Here is an 18720-nt window from a genome sequence, read left to right on the forward strand (position 1 = left end):
GAGTAATGATGTTAATTACTACGACTGTGAGAGAGCAGCCTGGCAGCCTTCTGAGTTTAGTGACAGGAACAAACAACAAGGAACTGCAATAATCAAGATGAGAGGTTATGAATGCATGAATCAGCATCTCTGTATCCCTCCTATCCAGCACAGGCTTCAATCTGGAAACATGTCTCAAGTGATAGAATGCTCTTCATATAACAGAATTAAGATAGAAATCGAAGGAAAGCTCAGGGTCCAAGATAAGACAGACAGACAGACAGATGCCCTTAGCAATTTGTTGTGCTAAAGACACTGATAGTAATCACAAAGACATTGATGGCAGTCACAATTGGATATGCGGGGATGACAGCATATTCACATTTGTTTGACAGGGATCTACACTTTTTTCTGGGGTAAATAGGAGACATTTTGACACTTGCATGATCAGTGTCTGGGTGCGTCCACTGAGATCATTCTGCGCAAATTCTGTGCAGAGTCTGACCAATGTAGCCAATGGGCGCGTTCACAGAGAAGATCATTGGCTAAACTGGTCAGATTCTGCACAGAACCTGCGCAGAATGATCTTCGTGAACGCACCCTGTTTTTTTTTACCCTGAGAAAGCGCAATTGTGACAATAACAAAGAGACAGAGGTCTCTGTTTAGTATGGTCAGTCTTTCTGTACACCATTCAACAGCCTTTCACGAGTAAAACTGTCAACGCGTGTCAAAACTACATGCACATAGCAAATAAACAAAATAAAAGCAGTTTTTGATTTCAGGCCCGCTGACTTTTGATAAAAGTGCTAGGGGGGTAAAGATACACAATTGTCTTTGCCAATTTCCTCAGTGGCACGACGGTTCTCTCGTTTATTTATTTTTGTACCTACTTATGGCACATTTGATTTTTTTAAATATATTTATGTGAATAGATCAAGTAAAAATTGCGAATTCTCGCTAATGTGTTTCACTCTGAATGGATTTTTTTTTTTAAACAGTATTATTAGTAATTGTATTATGATCAAAATCATCATCATATGCAATATTTAGAATAACCTAAACAATTAGTTTAAGCTATTTTAATATATTAACAACTTGAAGGTTTTTTTTCTCTGTTTCAGCCAAGATAGACAGTTAAATGAATATAATAACTCACGCAGTAAATAATTACTGATAAACCATCGGAATGCCAATAGTTTAAATAAATCCACAAACCCACTGATCGAACAGGACAGCGGGAACGCTGGCAGACTGCAATGTCACCTTTAAAATTAAATCCCATTTTCCAAAACAAATCAAATAAATTAAAATAAAAAATGTTTTTTACTCGAAAGAACATGCAATTTAGTGCTTGCCACTGCAAACTAGCCAACTGTATTTGTGTTTCCTGTGTGCTGGAAGGGGATCTGTGTACCTGGAAATCGTTGATCAATGTCACTTTCTTACTGAACAAAGCCTTCTGGAATAAACGTTTCTTTTTTAAAATAAATGTTATGACATCTTCCTGACCACATTATAGGCGAAGCACCACCCCAAAAAAATGATTTGTCAATGTTAAAAATGAAACGCTATTACTCGGCTGGTACACAGCACTGCGACCATAGCGGAAACCAGGTTATTACTGTACAGCACCACAGCCGCCCTCCCAAAATTATAATCCGGCATTTCAAACTGTATACCCTTCACAAAGTCACGTGCACACTCAAAAACACACTACACTTCGTTTCTTTCTCTCTTTTAAAGCTAAATCAAACCAATCAACGATGTGCCCAAACACTTACCACACAAACGACCGCTTTAATTTCTTTACGTTCTCAATCCCGGAATAAAAATGCGTCTCCTCGCTTAATCCAATTGGAACAGCTAGTGTTTTCTTTCGCTGCTGATCTGACGACCCCAAACCAAAACCTTAATCCAATGCATTTTTATTATTATTATTTAACTTTGTTTACTGCATTTTCAGCATGGATTTCCTGGATTATTTTCTTTTTTCGCTTTCTTTGTGTTTTCTTTTGCAGAGGAGCGAGCCCCCTCCCCTTCTTTGTTCTGTAATCCAGTAAAATTGAAACTCATTCGCCCCTCTGCTAATCCCAACCCAACGCAACGACAGCATCTATTGGCTGTAATTTACATACAGGATTAAGGAACCCCTGCAAAACCCATTGGGAAAACAAGACGACACTGCAAACCGGCATGAAGTCAAACCCAACGCCCTGTTTATCAAACACAGAGCCCAGCGAATTGAACACGAGATTTTGCAGTGTGGCAGTTTAGTTTCGGTTGTGGTGGAGTTGTTACGTAATATTATATGAAGACCCAGATTATACAGATTATTTTTTTAACAGGAATGAAGCAGTTTTTTTTGTTGTTGAATGAGTTAAATTATTTTTCATATCAAAAATCTATTTTTAAATGGCGTTAATAACGGCGTCATTACTTTATTTATTTATTTATTTATTTATTTAAACAAATATGCCACTAAAGTAAACAACCCTGAAAAAAAACACTGTCTTTATGGTTTTGTGATTGTATATACACCTATTCCACGCATACAACAGTAACGTTTCAATTAATTTCAGTAAATAACACTTCCCAGAAACTCGCCCCGGAGCGGACGTGCCTGTGTTTAACATGTGATACGATTCATGCTGGTGCTGTTTGGTGGACGCGATCTTGTTTTATGGACAACGGACCTTTTACCCGAGGTTGCAAACCCTAAATGTAAGAGGTTGTTTTGGTTTTTATTTTTATTTTCACTTTCCCTTTTATATTCTGCTTAGAGAGCGGTTGTTTGTACAAACAGTTTAAAATTTTATTTTGAACATTTTGGAAGTAATGTTAAATAAACCGTTGGTAAATAATTTGGTAATAAACAATTGTAGCCTTTTGTTACTCATTTGATACCACAGCGCCCTCTAGCGCGATAAATGGTTATTGTCACAGCATCCTGAAAGCTTTTCTGACCTTTCGGGGAGGGCTTTGTGGCGGTGTTTTAACTTTAACGACTGTTTTTCGTGTTATGAGCCAAAATCTAAGATGGCCAAGAAGGATGGAAACAGTGGCAAAACAGTATGAGGGATTTTATGCAATAGAAGGTGGGTATCTAATTAACATACCCCCCGGGCAAAAATCAAATGATTTGATGTAGTCGGAGTATTTACCGTCTAAAATGGTTAGCCTATATATTTGATAAAAGTAAAACATAACTAGATTAATAAATATTAAAATAAATGACTACATAAATCAATACATAGACCTTTCTTTCTTTATCTTGATATTTATTTATTTATTTTTCACTATCAGATACACTGCCAATGCTGTATGAAACGAAAATAAATACTCAGCAGTTCTTGCTCAATTATATATTAGTGAAGATTTGTGTACATAAAGGTCGTCATGCTTTCATATATTTTTACTTTCAAATTTAAAAAATATACATTGTAACGACCCGGACAATTGCTTTGTTGCAGGACTTGTCTGTTCAGTTGGTCTCGTCTGTCTTTTATGTTACATGTATTGTAAGGGGAACGGGTCACGCCGTTACTTAGCATGGGAAGTGGGAGTGAGTGAATGAGTGGGGAGAATGTGTGTTCCTGTTTTCGGAGGCTGCAGAGCATGGATGTGACTGGCTGATGAGCCAGACAGCGGCAGTAAAAGACGGGAGGTTATATAAGAGGGTGCATGAGCCTGGGGACTGGAGACAGTCAAGTACTGAACTTTATTTATTATTATTATTATTATTATTATTATTATTATTATTATTATTATTATTATTATTATTATTTATTTCTTAGCAGACACTCTTATCCAGGGCGACTTACAATTGTTACAAGATATCACATTATTTTTACAATTACAATTGTTACAAGATATCACATTATTTTTTTTACATACAATTCCCCATTTATACAGTTGGGTTTTTACTGGAGCAATCTAGGTAAAGTACCTTGCTCAAGGATACAGCAGCAGTGTCCCCCACCTGGGATTGAACCCACAACCCTCCGGTCAAGAGTCCAGAGCCCTAACCACTATGAGAAACTGTGGGTGTGGCTGAGCGAGCGTGTGAGCTGTGACCAGAGAGAAGATGCAGTGAAAGTGCCAACGTAGGGTTATTATTTTGGTGCCGTGAATTCCGGCCCCTGACAGGAATTCCCTGTAATTTCAAACAAAACAAACATTTTGAAAATTCATCACCGTCTCCCTGAGTACTACTTCCTAAACATGCAAACGTTACAATATACTAAATGAACGGATCAAGCTTATGATAGTTTGCAAAATCAGATGAAAGTTTTCAATACAACCGGGATAATACATAATCACTATTTGCAAAATCTTGTTCGTGGCATGAAAGCTATGGCGTCTTGGGTTCGATTCCCACACAGGGTTTAGGCTATATTGCAAACTTAAAAAAAAATTAAATGTATTTTATTTATGTATAACAAACACATTTTTTCAAAATGTTTACCAAAGTAGTTTCATTCTTATTCAAATTATAGCCTAGGCCTATATTATTTAAAAAATAAAATACGACTTCCATATATTCTTAATTATGTCACGATGCTTGTAATTACACCTTCTATCCCTATTTGTAATGGTAACGAACGTTAGTTAAATACTATATTCATTGATTTTACGACAGCCAATGCATCTTGTGATTGTTGTTTATTGTGTCCTCTTAGAAATTAAATTGTAGAAATGGCTATCATGAAGGGTATGTTTATTTGCTTGCTCTACAATTAAAAGAAATGGCTTTCTTTATAAAGTATTAATTATACAATTGAGCATTGATTATACGTTTTCTTTTATTGTAAAGTTTTATATTTTAATATGTTTTGTAGTTTAATATTTTTATATACTAAGCTAAAGCAGATGCAGAAGTAAAACTTGGTGTCTCCTTTTTTATCCGGTCACAGACTCAAAGTCACAAATAAAATGTCTGGTCAGACAGTCAAAGTAACAGGTTCTAGCTTAGACGCGCAGAGATGGAAAAAGGCTTCTGTGTGGGTGCAGTGTGAGAAGAGAGACACAGCCACAAAGAGCAAACTAGTTTAAACTGGCTTTTACAGCAAGAAAAGTAGCACGGGGCTCCCGAGTGGCGCATCCAGTAAAAGCACTCGCTAGAGTGCAGGATGAGCTCTATAGCCTGGACGTCGCCGGTTCGAGTCCAGGCTATTCCACAGCCAACCGAGCGGCTGAGCGTTGCCTGGGGGGAGGGAGGGTTAGGTCGGCCAGGTTGTCCTTGGCTCACTGCACACCAGCGACCCCTGTAGTCTGGTCGGGCACCTGCGGGTTTGCCTGCATTGTCCTCCGACACTGTAGCACTGAGGCGGCTGCATGGTGAGTCTGCAGAGTGTAAAGAAGCGGGCGTCTGACGGCACACGCTTCGGAGGACAGCGTGCATTCATCTTCGCCCCTCCCGAGTCAGCGCAGGGGTGGTAGCGGTGAGCTGAGCCTAAAAAATAATCGGGCATTTCAAATTGGGAAGAAAATAATAAAAACTAATTGGCAACAATTAAATAAATAAATAAATAAAAATAAAAGTAGCACAGCAGGACAAATTAGTTCATTAGTCAATAGATACGTGTAACGGGAGATCTGGACTGACTATCTGGCACATGCGTGGTACTGCAGGAAGAGGGCAGCAGTCTCGTAGGATCCGCCTGTCAGTCATGGCGATGACATGGTGAGGTGGGGAAAAGGGTGTGTTGGCTTTCCCTCTCTTTGAGTGGCTGAGAGGCAGAATACAACGAGAAGTTTAAAGTGCAGATTGTTTCTGTACAGCGCAGCATGGAAACTGGATACGTTCCGAGCGACCAAAACAGGCAAGCACGACTGAGGAAGACAGCCAGCCTTATATAAACCATTTACTAAAATCTCTGGTTACGTACCCAAGGGGACGTGTGTAGAGATAGGGGAACCTTGGCCACCCTAGTGTATAGTGCACAGTGAAGCGCAGGACGGAGACCCGAGCTGACTGGCATAGCGGCAGTGGGGGCACGGCGTAAGCAGCACTTTTGTATTGTAGTTTTATTAATGTGTTTTATTTTCCTTTTTCATTTCGCCTTTGGTTTTCATTATTATTTTTGAGCACCTGTGAGTGCGCCTGCTTATACCTGTGTTGGTAACCTGTGGTCCTGATTACCGTTGCCGGTATACAGGCCACAGACAACAGCGCCCTCTGTAGGAAAAAATATGTGTTATAGAATGTTCTATAGAATGGGCAGATCCCTCCTCCCCTCGATCAGGAGGTGTGTTGAAGGTGTGGTTTAATAGGGTGTTGACCTTAATAATTGGATATTGAACAGGAAAATGGGAGGGGAATCACCCACGATGTTTGTGTATAAATATGTGTTTTTCCTGTTATGAGTTGCTCATTTCCTTGAATTGACCCCACTGATATCTGTGTTCTAATACAAACATATACTTGAGGCAGACGAAGACTTGCAGTTGAAGTCAGGTTGTAACAATGTTTATATTATTGTATTGGGGGGGGTATATCTTTATTTGATCAAAAACCAATTTGTCAGTCTGTTTTCCCCTACAAATCATAGGAATATTATTGTGCAGAAGCTCATTAAATATAATGATGTAATCATTCATTCAGTGGTGTTCAACTGTTTTTAACAAGCGGTTCTTATAAAGCATTCTAGTGCCTTTATCTACACCTGCTTTCATGATGTGGAGCCACTACGAGAGATTTTGGTATGCTCGGCAAGTACAGTCTGCCTGAATAATATCCACCTGTTGTCACTGCTTGTGATTTCATTTACACCTTTTCATATGGGCTACACCTCAACAAATGCATTTGTTTTATGTGTGAATTGACTAATGAGGACTAATGAGAGTTTTGTTTTTTCAACTACGCACTTCATTCATTTTCGCGCCGCTTTATGAAAATGAGATTGTGCATTTGATTTAAGAGTAGTGCAATATGTTTGTATGCAATTCAGCCTATTTTGTGTCAATTCATGTCTGTAATTTGCATATGTAACAAAATGAAATCATTAGGATGTTGTTGGGTTTCTCAATAAATACATACAATTATTAATAAAATGCAATGTTCTTCGAGGAAATATAACACTCTAGATGATATTTATAATTTATTTATAGTTTGAATTATATAATAAGCTGAAACCAACTCATATTTTGAGCTGCCCCTTCAGTTCCTGTTAAACAATACATCTTTTAAAGCAGGGCTTGTCAAACTCGGTCCTGGTGACCCCCTGTGGCTGCTGGTTTTCATTCCAACTGAGCTCTCAATTACTTAACAAGACCCTTAATTGAACTGATAATTTGCTTAAGTAGATATTTTTACTTGTTTTCAGCTCTTAAACAGTTGCCGTTCAAGTTACTTATAAAATGTTATAGCTAACTTGAAATATACAACTGTTCAAGAGCTGAAAAGTATAGGTGCCTACATTGTTTTTGCAACATAGGCCTCTATACTTTTAAAAAGCTCACTTACAACCGTATTTTCAATAACAAATGCACAGTACTTTTAAATGTATAATACTTTTCATTGTACTGTAATTGAAATTTGATTTTAAAAAATGACAGCATGCATTTGGCTTAGACTCCTGATTATAAGAATTACTGAGAAGGCCATTTTTTTGCTGGTCCTCGTTCAGCTATGAATTGCTGATTCAATTTGAAGATTGCAAGGTATGTTGAAACAGTGTTAAAATCTTCCTCATATTATACTATACCGTAATTGAGTTCTTCTATACAGATGAGATGAGTTCTTCTATACAGCAAGACATTCTCCAGTCTACAGAACAGAACGTGTGGGGTTGGGGGAGGGGACAGGAGGGGTGCTACCCAATTCACTGAAGTATAAGCAATTGGAGCTTGGGGTTTAAAGCTGCTCTGAGTCACAAACTACACCACGCAATTCAGCAGAATGGTCAGTCTCTCTAATCCGCACTTTTCATGTGACTGTAGCTAGTGCCACTGTCCCCTTTTATCAATTTCACAATAAAAAAATATGAAACATTGCAGGCAGTACTATTAAAGTCTACCACACCATAACAATGAAAATGAAGAAACAAAACAGTCAAGAACCTCACTGACAATTCAGACCATTTTCATTAGTTTAGTGCCAGTCACCACACCTCAGTGATCCATTCGCCTGGATGCAGGACACATATCTGCATTAGTTACACTTAGGATTATTTTTACAGCATTATACACAGGAAGACAAAATCAACAGGAGTCAACATTTATACTTAAACAAACCCCAAACAATATTCTGAAAACTGGGTGAGAAAATCATTCTAAGCTACAAAAAAATAATAATATTACATCCACATACTGTATAAGGCAACCAAAAGTTAGCAGTGTATACAGCTGGGTTATTAAGGTAAGGCAATACTAATTTGCAGGATACATTGGGCCTAAGAATCACTTCCATATTGTTCCTGTTTTTAAACATGATAAATTCAAACCCATTGTCTTAAAGGAGTATAACAAAGAGTTTTTAAACCAATTTTGTTCCACTGGTGACATTATCACCGCTTTGATAACGTCTTGGTTTAAAAGGGAAGATTGTACTCAGGAAGTATTATTCAATATAAAAGATTGTTTTTTTTAACTATAGAATTGTCTACTGTAGACACAAGATGAGATGTACGGAGGGTTTGACAAATCCCTGACGATTGATTTATCATAGGTGATTTATAATAAGTAAAGCAATATTTAACTTCTTTTATACAAGATTATGTTGCAAGCTGTTAGTTAATCATTTCCTGGGATTTAGGTCAGATTCACTGCTGTCCACATGACCTACAGCACATGAGGTGGAAATGATGCAGTCCCAGGAAGGCAGCCATTTAAACTTTTATACTAAAGTTATATTTGAAACATCAACATATCCTGGAAAATAAAAAGAAAAAGATGTTCCGCACAACAGAAAGGGTGACAACATTGGTAATGCTAACAGGAGGTAAGAAAAATGTCTTGGTATTTCAAAATGAAATGAAATTCTGTTCAGTGTCCAATAAAGAACAGAGCGACGTTACTGGGGGTGACACAGGAACAGCGTGGCGCAGTAACAAGAAGGCATTTTGTATTCCTCTGAACTCAATTTGTAACCAAAACAGGCAAGTCTTCACAGGTTCAGTTCTCCAAAGGCCCCAAAGATTACAGATTGTGATCCACATTCGCAGACAAAAAAAACACACTTTTACAAACCACCTCCAAGGGATCTTTCAAATGCCTGCTCCTCCAATACCGTTTTCAATAATTCATTCTGAATGCTTATTCAATTTGATCTGCCAGAAATACCAGAAACCAAGGAGCCTGGGCCAAATACATGAGGTGAGGAACAGGAATATAGTGGATATACACTGCCTGGCCTGGTATACTGTACTCTGGGTCCATTGCTACTTTCAAAACGCACCCATGACAATGCAGCCAGAATATGTGAATATGGATCTAGGAGCATGACAGGGACTGCATGCATCTTCCATGGCCACCACAGTCTCCGGACTTCAATCCAATTGAGCATGTCTGGGATGAACTTGAATGACGCATTCATCAGCACAATCCTCTGCCTATGGCTCTGAACCAATGCGTGAAATAGTAAGGATTGAACATCCCTCCAGACACCTTCCAGCACCTTGTGGAGTCTGTGCCACGCTTGTCAAGGCTGTGGTCAGGGAAACGGTGGCCCATCCCTATATTAGATACATGATTTAATAAAGCAGCTTTTTAGCTACTGTATTAAAAACCTAATTGAAAACAGTATTACAGTACAGAAACACAAACAGCAGATGGGGTAAAAGTGAATTACTCTCATTACAGTACTTGATGTGTGATAGTAGGATAGTATCACATCCTGTAACTAGATCCTTCCCTTCGCAGTTAATACGGTTGTATATAAAATTCAAGGTCAAAAAACAATATTGTGTGGGCTTACCTGTGCCAGGTAAATCTGGCGAAACATATTCATTCTTAGCCCCAAGACAGCAAAGGGAGACAAACAATTAGTTTGTAAATATTCTATAAAATACTTGGTCTGTTGAATCCTTAAAAGGAGACCACAATTAAATAAAAAAATAACAGACATTTAAGAACATAAGAAGAACATAATAAAGTTTACAAACAAGAGGAGGCCATTCAGCCCATCTTGCTTGTTTGGTTGTTAGTAGCTTATTGATCCCAGAATCTCATCAAGCAGCTTCTTGAAGGATCCCAGGGTGTCAGCTTCAACAACATTACTGGGGAGTTGATTGGGGATTTAAAGCCATCAGTGGAATTAGTTTAAAAGACTTTGACATTCTGTAGTGTAGCGTTTAGCTTCTTCCCTGGATATTATATAGGTTTTATATGGGATCATGTCATCCAGCATTACATTTCAATGTAAATTTGCAACACCTTTACTAGAATTTGAAAAGGTATAGGTGTGACAATGTTGTTCTACATGTGAATAACATGTGTTGATTTAGCAGGGGTGTCATTAAAACCACTTAAAAACAAGAAGCGTACTCAATCCCTGTCAGGACGGCAGTGCAATACATTAAACAGAATAACGTGAAGCTCCAGTTCAAATCGCTTTCCAATCCTGTCCCATCCTAGAAAGGTGAAGTCTTATCCAATAACAATACGCCTTCATACGCTCTGCAGATTATTGTCTGCATTGGTGAATGGAGGCAATTTCACTTGAAATTGCTGGTTTGCTTGCCTGGTGTTTATATGGGTGGTTCAGTAGGTTACGGTTTGGTATCTTTTTTGAATGCCTTACCATGGACATGTATCAGTTTTACAAAGCAGGCCGGAATAGTCAGCAGTCTCTTTAATTGTCTGAAGCAGCTTTGTAATGAAGAAAGCAAGTCTGTAATGTTGTGAGTTGTTTGCTAGCTACAGTCCCAGGTACATGCAGATACATTCAATCACATTTCATATTCAACGGTGAGATCTGTGATTTTTTGATAAAACGGCTCCAGGTTTATAGGCTGGTTTAGTTTGAAGAATGCTGTTTTTGCAAAGTCTTCACAAATTGATGTTAATGGAAAGCAGCTTTCTTTCCTTCTCTCTCTCTCTCTCCACCCCAGCATCTCCAAAGGATCATGTTTCGTAACTGCAGGCTCACCTCCTCCCCTGTCCTCATTCTCTCATCTCTTCATCAGTGCATTTCCTGGGAAAGAAAAACATTCACATTTTGTTACTCAGACTCTCAGCAGGGCAGGGTTTGGTCAAGTTATTGTACAGAATTGTCATAAGCAGACTTGATCCTTTTCAGGGGCTCACAAAATACTGTAATAAATTACCTTTTAGAGTATGTATTTGACTGGGGTTCATTGGAAAACCATGCAATCTGTTAATACAACAGGGATGGAAATAAGACTACCATTGTACAGCTGTTTGATCCATTCCTGGTTTTATTATGAGTTTAATAAGACACACCTGAGCTTGTTACCTCTACACTGTGGCTAATCAAGCTTGTAGTAAAGCCTGGAATGGATGAAACTGCTATGCAATAAGAGTCTTATTTCCATCCCAGTACAACAGGTTTCACCAGGTTCAGTTTAGGAGCTGACAGCACGACGTGACTGAGTGGGGCAGAGAGACTGGAAGGAAAGAGTCAGACAGGATTGACACCCGTTTCATTTGCTGCATTTTGGGAGCTGCTGGTCAGAAGCAAAGAATAATTGAAAATGATTGTATGAAGTCTCCCTGCAACCTGTTGCACAATGATCAGGTTTCATGATGTTTCAATAAAGAACCCGGCTCAAAAATAATGTTGCTCTAAAAGTATGTGATTTATTATTCTATTTTGTGAACTCCTAAAAAGTAAACACTGAGTAACACAAGCATGTCTGGAAGATGCATCCCTTGCCATGGCTGTACACTCTACTCACCTCCTGCTTGAAAGACTTGTCTTGTTGGTGAATCCCATTGGCAGAACTAGGACTCCCAGGTGTCTGGAAGAAAGGCAGGTTTTGCTAAGGTGATATAATGCTCTAGCTGATGTCTTGCTAAGATGATATAATGCTCTAGCTGATGTCTTGCTAAGATGATATAATGTTGTAGCTCAGTGGTTCCCAACCTTTTTTAATGTAGGGACCACCTTGGTGTTTGGATTTGTCTCAGGGACCACTTGCCACACATTTTTTCACAACAGCATTGTTTTTTTTTTGTTTTTTTTTTAAATTTAGTCGTTGCCAATTAGTTTTTATTATTTTCTCCCCAATTTGAAATGCCCAATTATTTTTTAGGCTCAGCTCACTGCTACCACCCCTGCGCTGACTCGGGAGGGGCGAAGATGAACACATGCTGTCCTCCGAAGCGTGTGCCGTCAGCCGCCCGCTTCTTTACACACTGCGAACTCACCGTGCAGCCGCCTCAGAGCTACAGCGTCGGAGGACAATGCAGCTCTGGGCAGCTTACAGGCAAGCCCGCAGGCGCCCGGCCAGACTACAGGGGTCGCTGGTGCGCGGTGAGCCGAGGACACCCTGGCCGACCTAACCCTCCCTCCACCTGGCGGCGCTCGGCCAATTGAGCGCCGCCCCCTCGGAGCTCCCGTCCACGGTCGGAATAGCCTGGACTCGAACTCGCGACGTCCAGGCTATAGAGCGCATCCTGCACTCTAGCGGTGCTTTTACTGGATGCGCCACTCGGGAGCCCCACAACAGCATTTTGAAAGTAATTTGTATGTATATGTATATGTATATGTACATGTAGAAAGTAAAGTATTTATATAATGTATGTAACTTAATGAGATTCCTGGGCTTGAATCCTCGCTACCAGTACATCAAAGAATGTTTTCATGTTAAGCATTGAAAGTTGCTGATAGCAAAGCTCCTATTTCTTTTCACATTTTTTTTCCACATTCTGAATGCTTTGTAGATAAATGGTGTCTCTATTTTGCAGGATTAAGAGTTTTGTTTGACAAAACCTCCTGACAAATAATGCACTGGGGCTTGGATCGGTTTCGGATCCAGTACAATGTAAATACCAGTGCTGGCCCCGCAACCGTTACCTCGTGTAGCAAATGAATCTCCAGACCATGTGCAATCTCAATGTATGGGCAAGTCCGCACCAGACTGAGAATGTCAGCAGCAGCTGCTGGGGGATATTGCATGCTTGCCTTTAACAAATGACAGCACTCTGTTTTAGTAAGGAAGCAAGTACCACTATATTTAGGCTTTTATAGTGCTCTGAAATATTGTCTACTTAGGTTTATTTAATGTTTAAACAGGTCCGCAAAATCCTAATTTTATTCCATAACCTGCACATGATAAATACGTAAATGTACCGCGATTTAATTTCTCCACTATCCAATGATAGACGTTAACTTTGTTTCTTTGACTTGAATCATGGGTCCAGAATGACACTTCAGTATGATTACACCATCACAAGATCTTTGTTGTGTTGCTTAGAACTGCATAACTGAATTTTGGGAGTTGTTTGCGGACCACCCGGAGTTTACTCAAGGACCACAGGCTGGGAACCACTGCTCTGATGTTTTGCTAAGATGATATAAGACATTATTGCATTTGAGAAGGTACAGAGAAGGGCAACTAGGCTGATCCCTGGAGTTAATGGCAGGAACCAGGAGGACAGGGTAAAAAATCAGAATAAGAATGAGATAGGATTTAATTGAAGTTCATAAAATTCAACATGGTTAAAGTTAATCCAAAAGTTAACCCAAGTCACTACTATAAACAGTGAGTATGTGCCAATTTCTGAACAGTCATTCAGCGGCAGGCTATGCTCAACTGTGGAGGGGAGCCTTTGTGATGTTAGCTTATGCTAAATGTAGTGCAGGGTCACAGGATTTGAAACCGCAGAGGCAGGCAATGACAGACTCACAGTTCTATAATGGTGTGTAGGAGTTACCTGTGTCTTCTCTGGACGGGTGCGCATGGCCTCCACTAGCTTGTCCACCTGCTGGTTGTGCTCCAGGGCGCTCCGCAGGGCCTCCTCAGTGCTCAGGAGCCTCTGCTGCAGCCGCAGGACCTCCGTCTCCGATGCGGCCAGGTCCATCAAGGAGTAGCGCCGCTGCTCAGGGACAGACTTCTCCCTGCCCTGCAGCCGAATCACAAGACAGCACTCACATAGCAAACCAATGCACAGCATTTCGGCTTAATAAGGCTTTATTATCTTACGCTTAAAGTGGTTATCGCTCACAAAATAATTATATACACTGTCCACGCCATGTGCAAATGTTATAGCAAGCGAGTATTTTAATTTGGCATCTCTTTTCCTGGTCATTTCACCTGGACAGTGACATTGTCCTGACTCCTTCAGGGTCTACTTTACTGTGAGTAACCAACCAGCTGCTTCCCCTAAGGACTGACATTCTCAACAATGTTAGAAGTGGTTATATAAAGTATTTTTACTTTCAAGTATGTTTCTCAAGTAACTTTACTCTTTCTAGTAACTATCTTCAGACGAGACTCAGGTTTCATTTATTTTCCAACCGCCGAAGAAGAGCAGCAACAAATGAAGGTAACATTTTTCAAAGTAGCTGACATGACAAAAGCGCTTGGTGCTGTTGACTGCACTCATGTGGCCTTTCAACCAGACTAATGTTGAAGTTCTATATTGAAATAGTTTGATCCATTCCTGGTTTTACTATGAGTTTAATAATAAGACACACCTGAGCTTGTTACCTATAAACACGGTAGCTGATCAAGCTGGTAGTAAACAGTGCCGGCTTACCAGAGGAGGCAGAGGAAGCACTGTAATCAGGGCCGGGTAGTGGCTCATAGAGCACACCCAGTCTCTGCAGCACAGACAGTGATCCAGGAGAAAGAGTGTCATCAGGGCTGGGTAGCGGCTCATACAGCACACCCAGTCTCTGCAGCACAGACAGTGATCCAGGAGAAAGAGTGTCATCAGGGCTGGGTAGCGGCTCATACAGCACACCCAGTCTCTGCAGCACAGACAGTGATCCAGCAGAAAGAGTGTAATCAGGGCCGGGTAGCGGCTCATAGAGCACACCCAGTCTCTGCAGCACAGACAGTGATCCAGCAGAAAGAGTGTAATCAGGGCCGGGTAGCGGCTCATAGAGCACACCCAGTCTCTGCAGCACAGACAGTGATCCAGCAGAAAGAGTGTAATCAGGGCCGGGTAGTGGCTCATAGAGCACACCCAGTCTCTGCAGCACAGACAGTGATCCAGCAGAAAGAGTGTAATCAGGGCCGGGTAGCGGCTCATAGAGCAAACCCAGTCTCTGCAGCACAGACAGTGATCCAGCAGAAAGAGTGTAATCAGGGCCGGGTAGCGGCTCATAGAGCAAACCCAGTCTCTGCAGCACAGACAATGATCCAGCAGAAAGAGTGTAATCAGGGCGGGTAGCGGCTCACTCACCAGCAGAATGAGTTTCTCCCGCAGCACCTTGATGTCTTCCTGCAGTTTCTGTTCCTTCAGTCTCCAGTCTGCCCTGTGCACCTCACGGCCCAGGTCCCGGTTCAGCCCGGGGGAGTGGCGGGGGGACTCCAGCAGGAGAACACGCAGCTCGTTCAGACTCCTGGAACACAGGGCAGGATCAGCACCACCACACAGAGACCTTCATTTCACTTCACTTCACTTCATTGCAGAAGCACGAGGACTGTGTTCTAACAGCTGTGTGAAAGACTGACACCCGCATTGAGATGGCAGATTTCTGGCTGTGTGAATGGGATGAAACAGAAATTCCAAGCCGGCTCTAAGGTGTTTCAGTACCGGCATATTCTGTGTGAACGGAGTATTATATGAACAAACATGTGACATAGACCAACGCCACGGCTAGAAATACAAAACAACTCTTATAAAAGTTTTTTAATTTTTTAATTTGAGAGCAACATAACCCCCAAAATACCATCAAATGGGGAAGGTAAAGAAAGGTGAAAAGTTTAATAAAATGATGTTTGAAGGTCAAATGAAAAGGGGACATGACCTCTCACCTCTCCTTTCTGAGCAGCTCCTGGCTGATGAGGACCAGCTGCCCCGATGCATCATGGGATTTCCTGGTCCTGGCCTCCAGCTCGGCCTCGACGTGCTGCTTCTCCTTCACCAGCATGTCAGCCTTCTTCTCTCCAGACCTGCACTTACTCTCCAGGGCTGTGGGGGCGACAGAGGACAGAACACCGTGACACACACACACTGGACAAAGGCAAAGCCACACCAACAAAGCCTGTGCATCAGGAGAAGTATACTGTGCAACAGAGCTGCCTTTCCCATCCCAGCAGGAGACGGGGATTAGTGGAGGCCCTGGTATCTGTGGAACACATTTTTGTTATTTTGTTGAGATGTAATATGAGAGCACTGTGCAAGGATTCATTCTGACAGACAATTCCATGTCCACTCGAATTGAAAATAAAGGCGGGGAAAACAGCAAAACAAAGGGGAAGGAACTGTATTTCAACTTTATTATAACCTAACAGCATCAGATCTAAATACTATTTGGAGCCTTAAAGTAGAGCTCTTTGGATGTAAAGTCTGTGTGGTCCAGTGGTTAAAGAAAAGGGCTTGTAACCAGGAGGTCCCCGGTTCTGACTCATTGTGTGACCCTGAGCAAGTCACTTAACCTCCTTGTGCTCTGTCTTTCGGGTGAGACGTAGTTGTAAGTGACTCTGCAGCTGATGCATAGTTCACACACCCGAGTCTCTGTAAGTCGCCTTGGATAACTTTGGTCCCTGTAACTTTGGTCCCTGTAACTGTGATTTTTTAAATACATTTTTCATTTTATAACTTTGCTGCCACTGTTTCAGAGGGGGCAGATATTAGTTCCATACTGTTTAAACCAAAACTATCGACTGGATTCACAGACCCTGATTAGCAGTAATCTTGGACTACCTTACGTAAAATAACATGAGGTAGTCCAAGATTAGTGATTACAAGGCTTAGCAAGGCTTACCGGCTACTTGAGACTTGAGAGCGTCAATCTGGGAAGACATTGAGGAAACCTCTTTTTCCCTTTTTGTGAGTTTCTCCAGGACATCTGAGGTAAAAGGATGAAAATCAATAGTTTAAACTGAAGCTGTGAGTTCACGTTCTGTACATCGAGTTATCTGGTTTTGAAATACTGGTTTAAAGAGTAAGTAGCGGGGCTCTGAAAAATATAGCGTATCACGTGCCCACGTAAAAATGATTCAAAATTCATATTAATTAAATAACAATTAATGTTTCTTAGCATTCCAATTTACCTTCCATATTTTGATTCATCTTCATCTTCTCTTCTGAGATGTCGTTGTTTTCTATCACCTGAAACAAACAAGAGGTCTGATGAAATTCTGAGAATTCATTTTGAACCTTTTCCTTCTCCGCACACTAAACTCAGCAATGTTGTAAATCTACATTAAATACACAACCAATGCTTTCCAATAAAAATCCATGCAAGATCCTCCTGAAAGAAGGCATTTTAAATTCAGTGCAGTTCTTGTAAAGCTGTAAGCCCTAGTAGATATACTCCCGTTCTCTCATACACTCGATCCTGGAACACTGGCCACACCATTAATCCTACATAATGTGGATCACTCCCAAATTTGATGTTGATGTTACTCCAGTTGCTGATAATATTTCTGAATACATATTTGTTTCTCTGCTTATTTATTTACAGTGACAAACACGAAATTATGAAATAAAAAAAAGCCCTGTAAAAGGGGCCTTAATTATCTTGCTTCAATTTTGAGTTGTTTTTTTGCAAAACACGTCTAGTAGTTTGCCTAGAACTTTAATAAAATTCCTTTTATTACAACTACATATTCTATGACTGAGTGCTTTGCAGTTATGGGTAAATAATCTAGCATCACATAATTACATAACAATAGTGCCCCTTGCACTGACCAATCAGACACACATACGTTTGCATCTTGAGGAGTGTGATTGGCCGCCATGGCCTGGAGTCTGTTCTCAGCCACACGCAGCCTCTCCTGCAGAGTGCTGATCTCCTGCTTGGTCTGCTCCTCAGCCTTCTGCAAAGCCTCATAGTCCATCATCTTCTTTTCCGACAGAGAGATCTGCTCCTTCAGGAAGCCAATGGACTTTGCCTGGTCTTTATTCTCCACTTGAAACTTCTCCAGTTCACACAGTCTGAGCTCAGCTCTCTGGAGCTTCTCCGTGGTCTTCTTGAGCTCCAGCAGATGCTGGCTGCTCTTTGCTTCCAGTTGCCTTTTCCAGTTCTCGTTGCTCTCCTCCAGCTCGTCTCTGGTCTCCTGCAGCCTAGTCCTGTGGTCTTCCTTGTCCTTGATATGGACGGCCATCTCGATCTCATGCTTGGCCTTGAGGTTCTCCAGCTCCAGTTGGTGCGCCATCTTGAGGCTCTCTAAAGATGCCTTGAGCTCCACGACCTCCTTGGGTTGGATGCCCGTGCCGTCCGAGGTCAGGGCGAGCTTGAGATCTTCTACAGACCTGTGGTGGTCTGTCACCAGGCTGTCCAACTTGGATTTCCAGCTGTCCATCATTCCCATGTTCTCCTTGTTGGCTTGCTGCAGCTTGTGCTTCAGGTCTAGGATCTCTTGGGCTTGTTTCTCCATCGTTGTCTTCAGTCTGTTGACGTCCCGTTGCTGGCTGCTCAGGGCTGCTTCATAGTTCTCCCGGAGCTCGCTGCTTTCTTTGTGCCGCTCGCGGCTGGCTGTCAGGAGTTGTTCCCTCAGAAGGAAGGCTTCGGTGTGGAGCCCCGGGCTGGGGTCCGCTGCCTCGTCCGGGTTGGGGCTCCTCAGTCTTTGCTGCAGCTCTTCAATCTCAGCCTTCCTCAGAGCCAGCTCTTCTTCCAGCTGCATGATTCTGCTTTTCTCCTCCACTGTTGTTTTCTA

The 18720-nt window shown here is 41.3% G+C and overlaps 2 protein-coding genes across 6 annotated transcripts in view; both read right to left on the minus strand.

The window, feature by feature from the left end:
• The window catches only part of LOC117429124 (general transcription factor II-I repeat domain-containing protein 1-like), a 41963-nt gene extending 39741 nt beyond the window's left edge, over nucleotides 1–2222 (minus strand). Inside the window, exon 1 of one of the 2 annotated variants that reach the window (XM_058998327.1) lies at nucleotides 1762–2222. The gene's annotated coding sequence lies outside the window, so the exon portion shown is untranslated. The remainder of the gene's footprint in view (nucleotides 1–1761) is intronic. The other variant, XM_058998328.1, reaches the window with a different exon arrangement.
• A 4845-nt stretch (nucleotides 2223–7067) lies between these two features.
• LOC117429563 (CAP-Gly domain-containing linker protein 2-like) overlaps nucleotides 7068–18720 on the minus strand; it is a 51072-nt gene continuing 39419 nt past the window's right edge. For all 4 annotated transcript variants that reach the window (XM_034049209.3, XM_034049207.3, XM_034049212.3 and 1 more), the window contains 8 exons: nucleotides 17770–18717; nucleotides 17113–17170; nucleotides 16824–16907; nucleotides 15871–16027; nucleotides 15296–15455; nucleotides 13820–14008; nucleotides 11839–11901; nucleotides 7068–11114 (listed from right to left, as the gene is read on the minus strand). In XM_034049209.3, the coding sequence (XP_033905100.2) occupies nucleotides 11103–11114; nucleotides 11839–11901; nucleotides 13820–14008; nucleotides 15296–15455; nucleotides 15871–16027; nucleotides 16824–16907; nucleotides 17113–17170; nucleotides 17770–18717 (1671 nt within the window). In that variant the 3' untranslated portion in view covers nucleotides 7068–11102. The remainder of the gene's footprint in view (nucleotides 11115–11838; nucleotides 11902–13819; nucleotides 14009–15295; nucleotides 15456–15870; nucleotides 16028–16823; nucleotides 16908–17112; nucleotides 17171–17769; nucleotides 18718–18720) is intronic.

This window comes from Acipenser ruthenus, chromosome 24 (assembly GCF_902713425.1).
Source record: "Acipenser ruthenus chromosome 24, fAciRut3.2 maternal haplotype, whole genome shotgun sequence".
Classification (NCBI taxonomy): Eukaryota; Metazoa; Chordata; class Actinopteri; order Acipenseriformes; family Acipenseridae; genus Acipenser; species Acipenser ruthenus.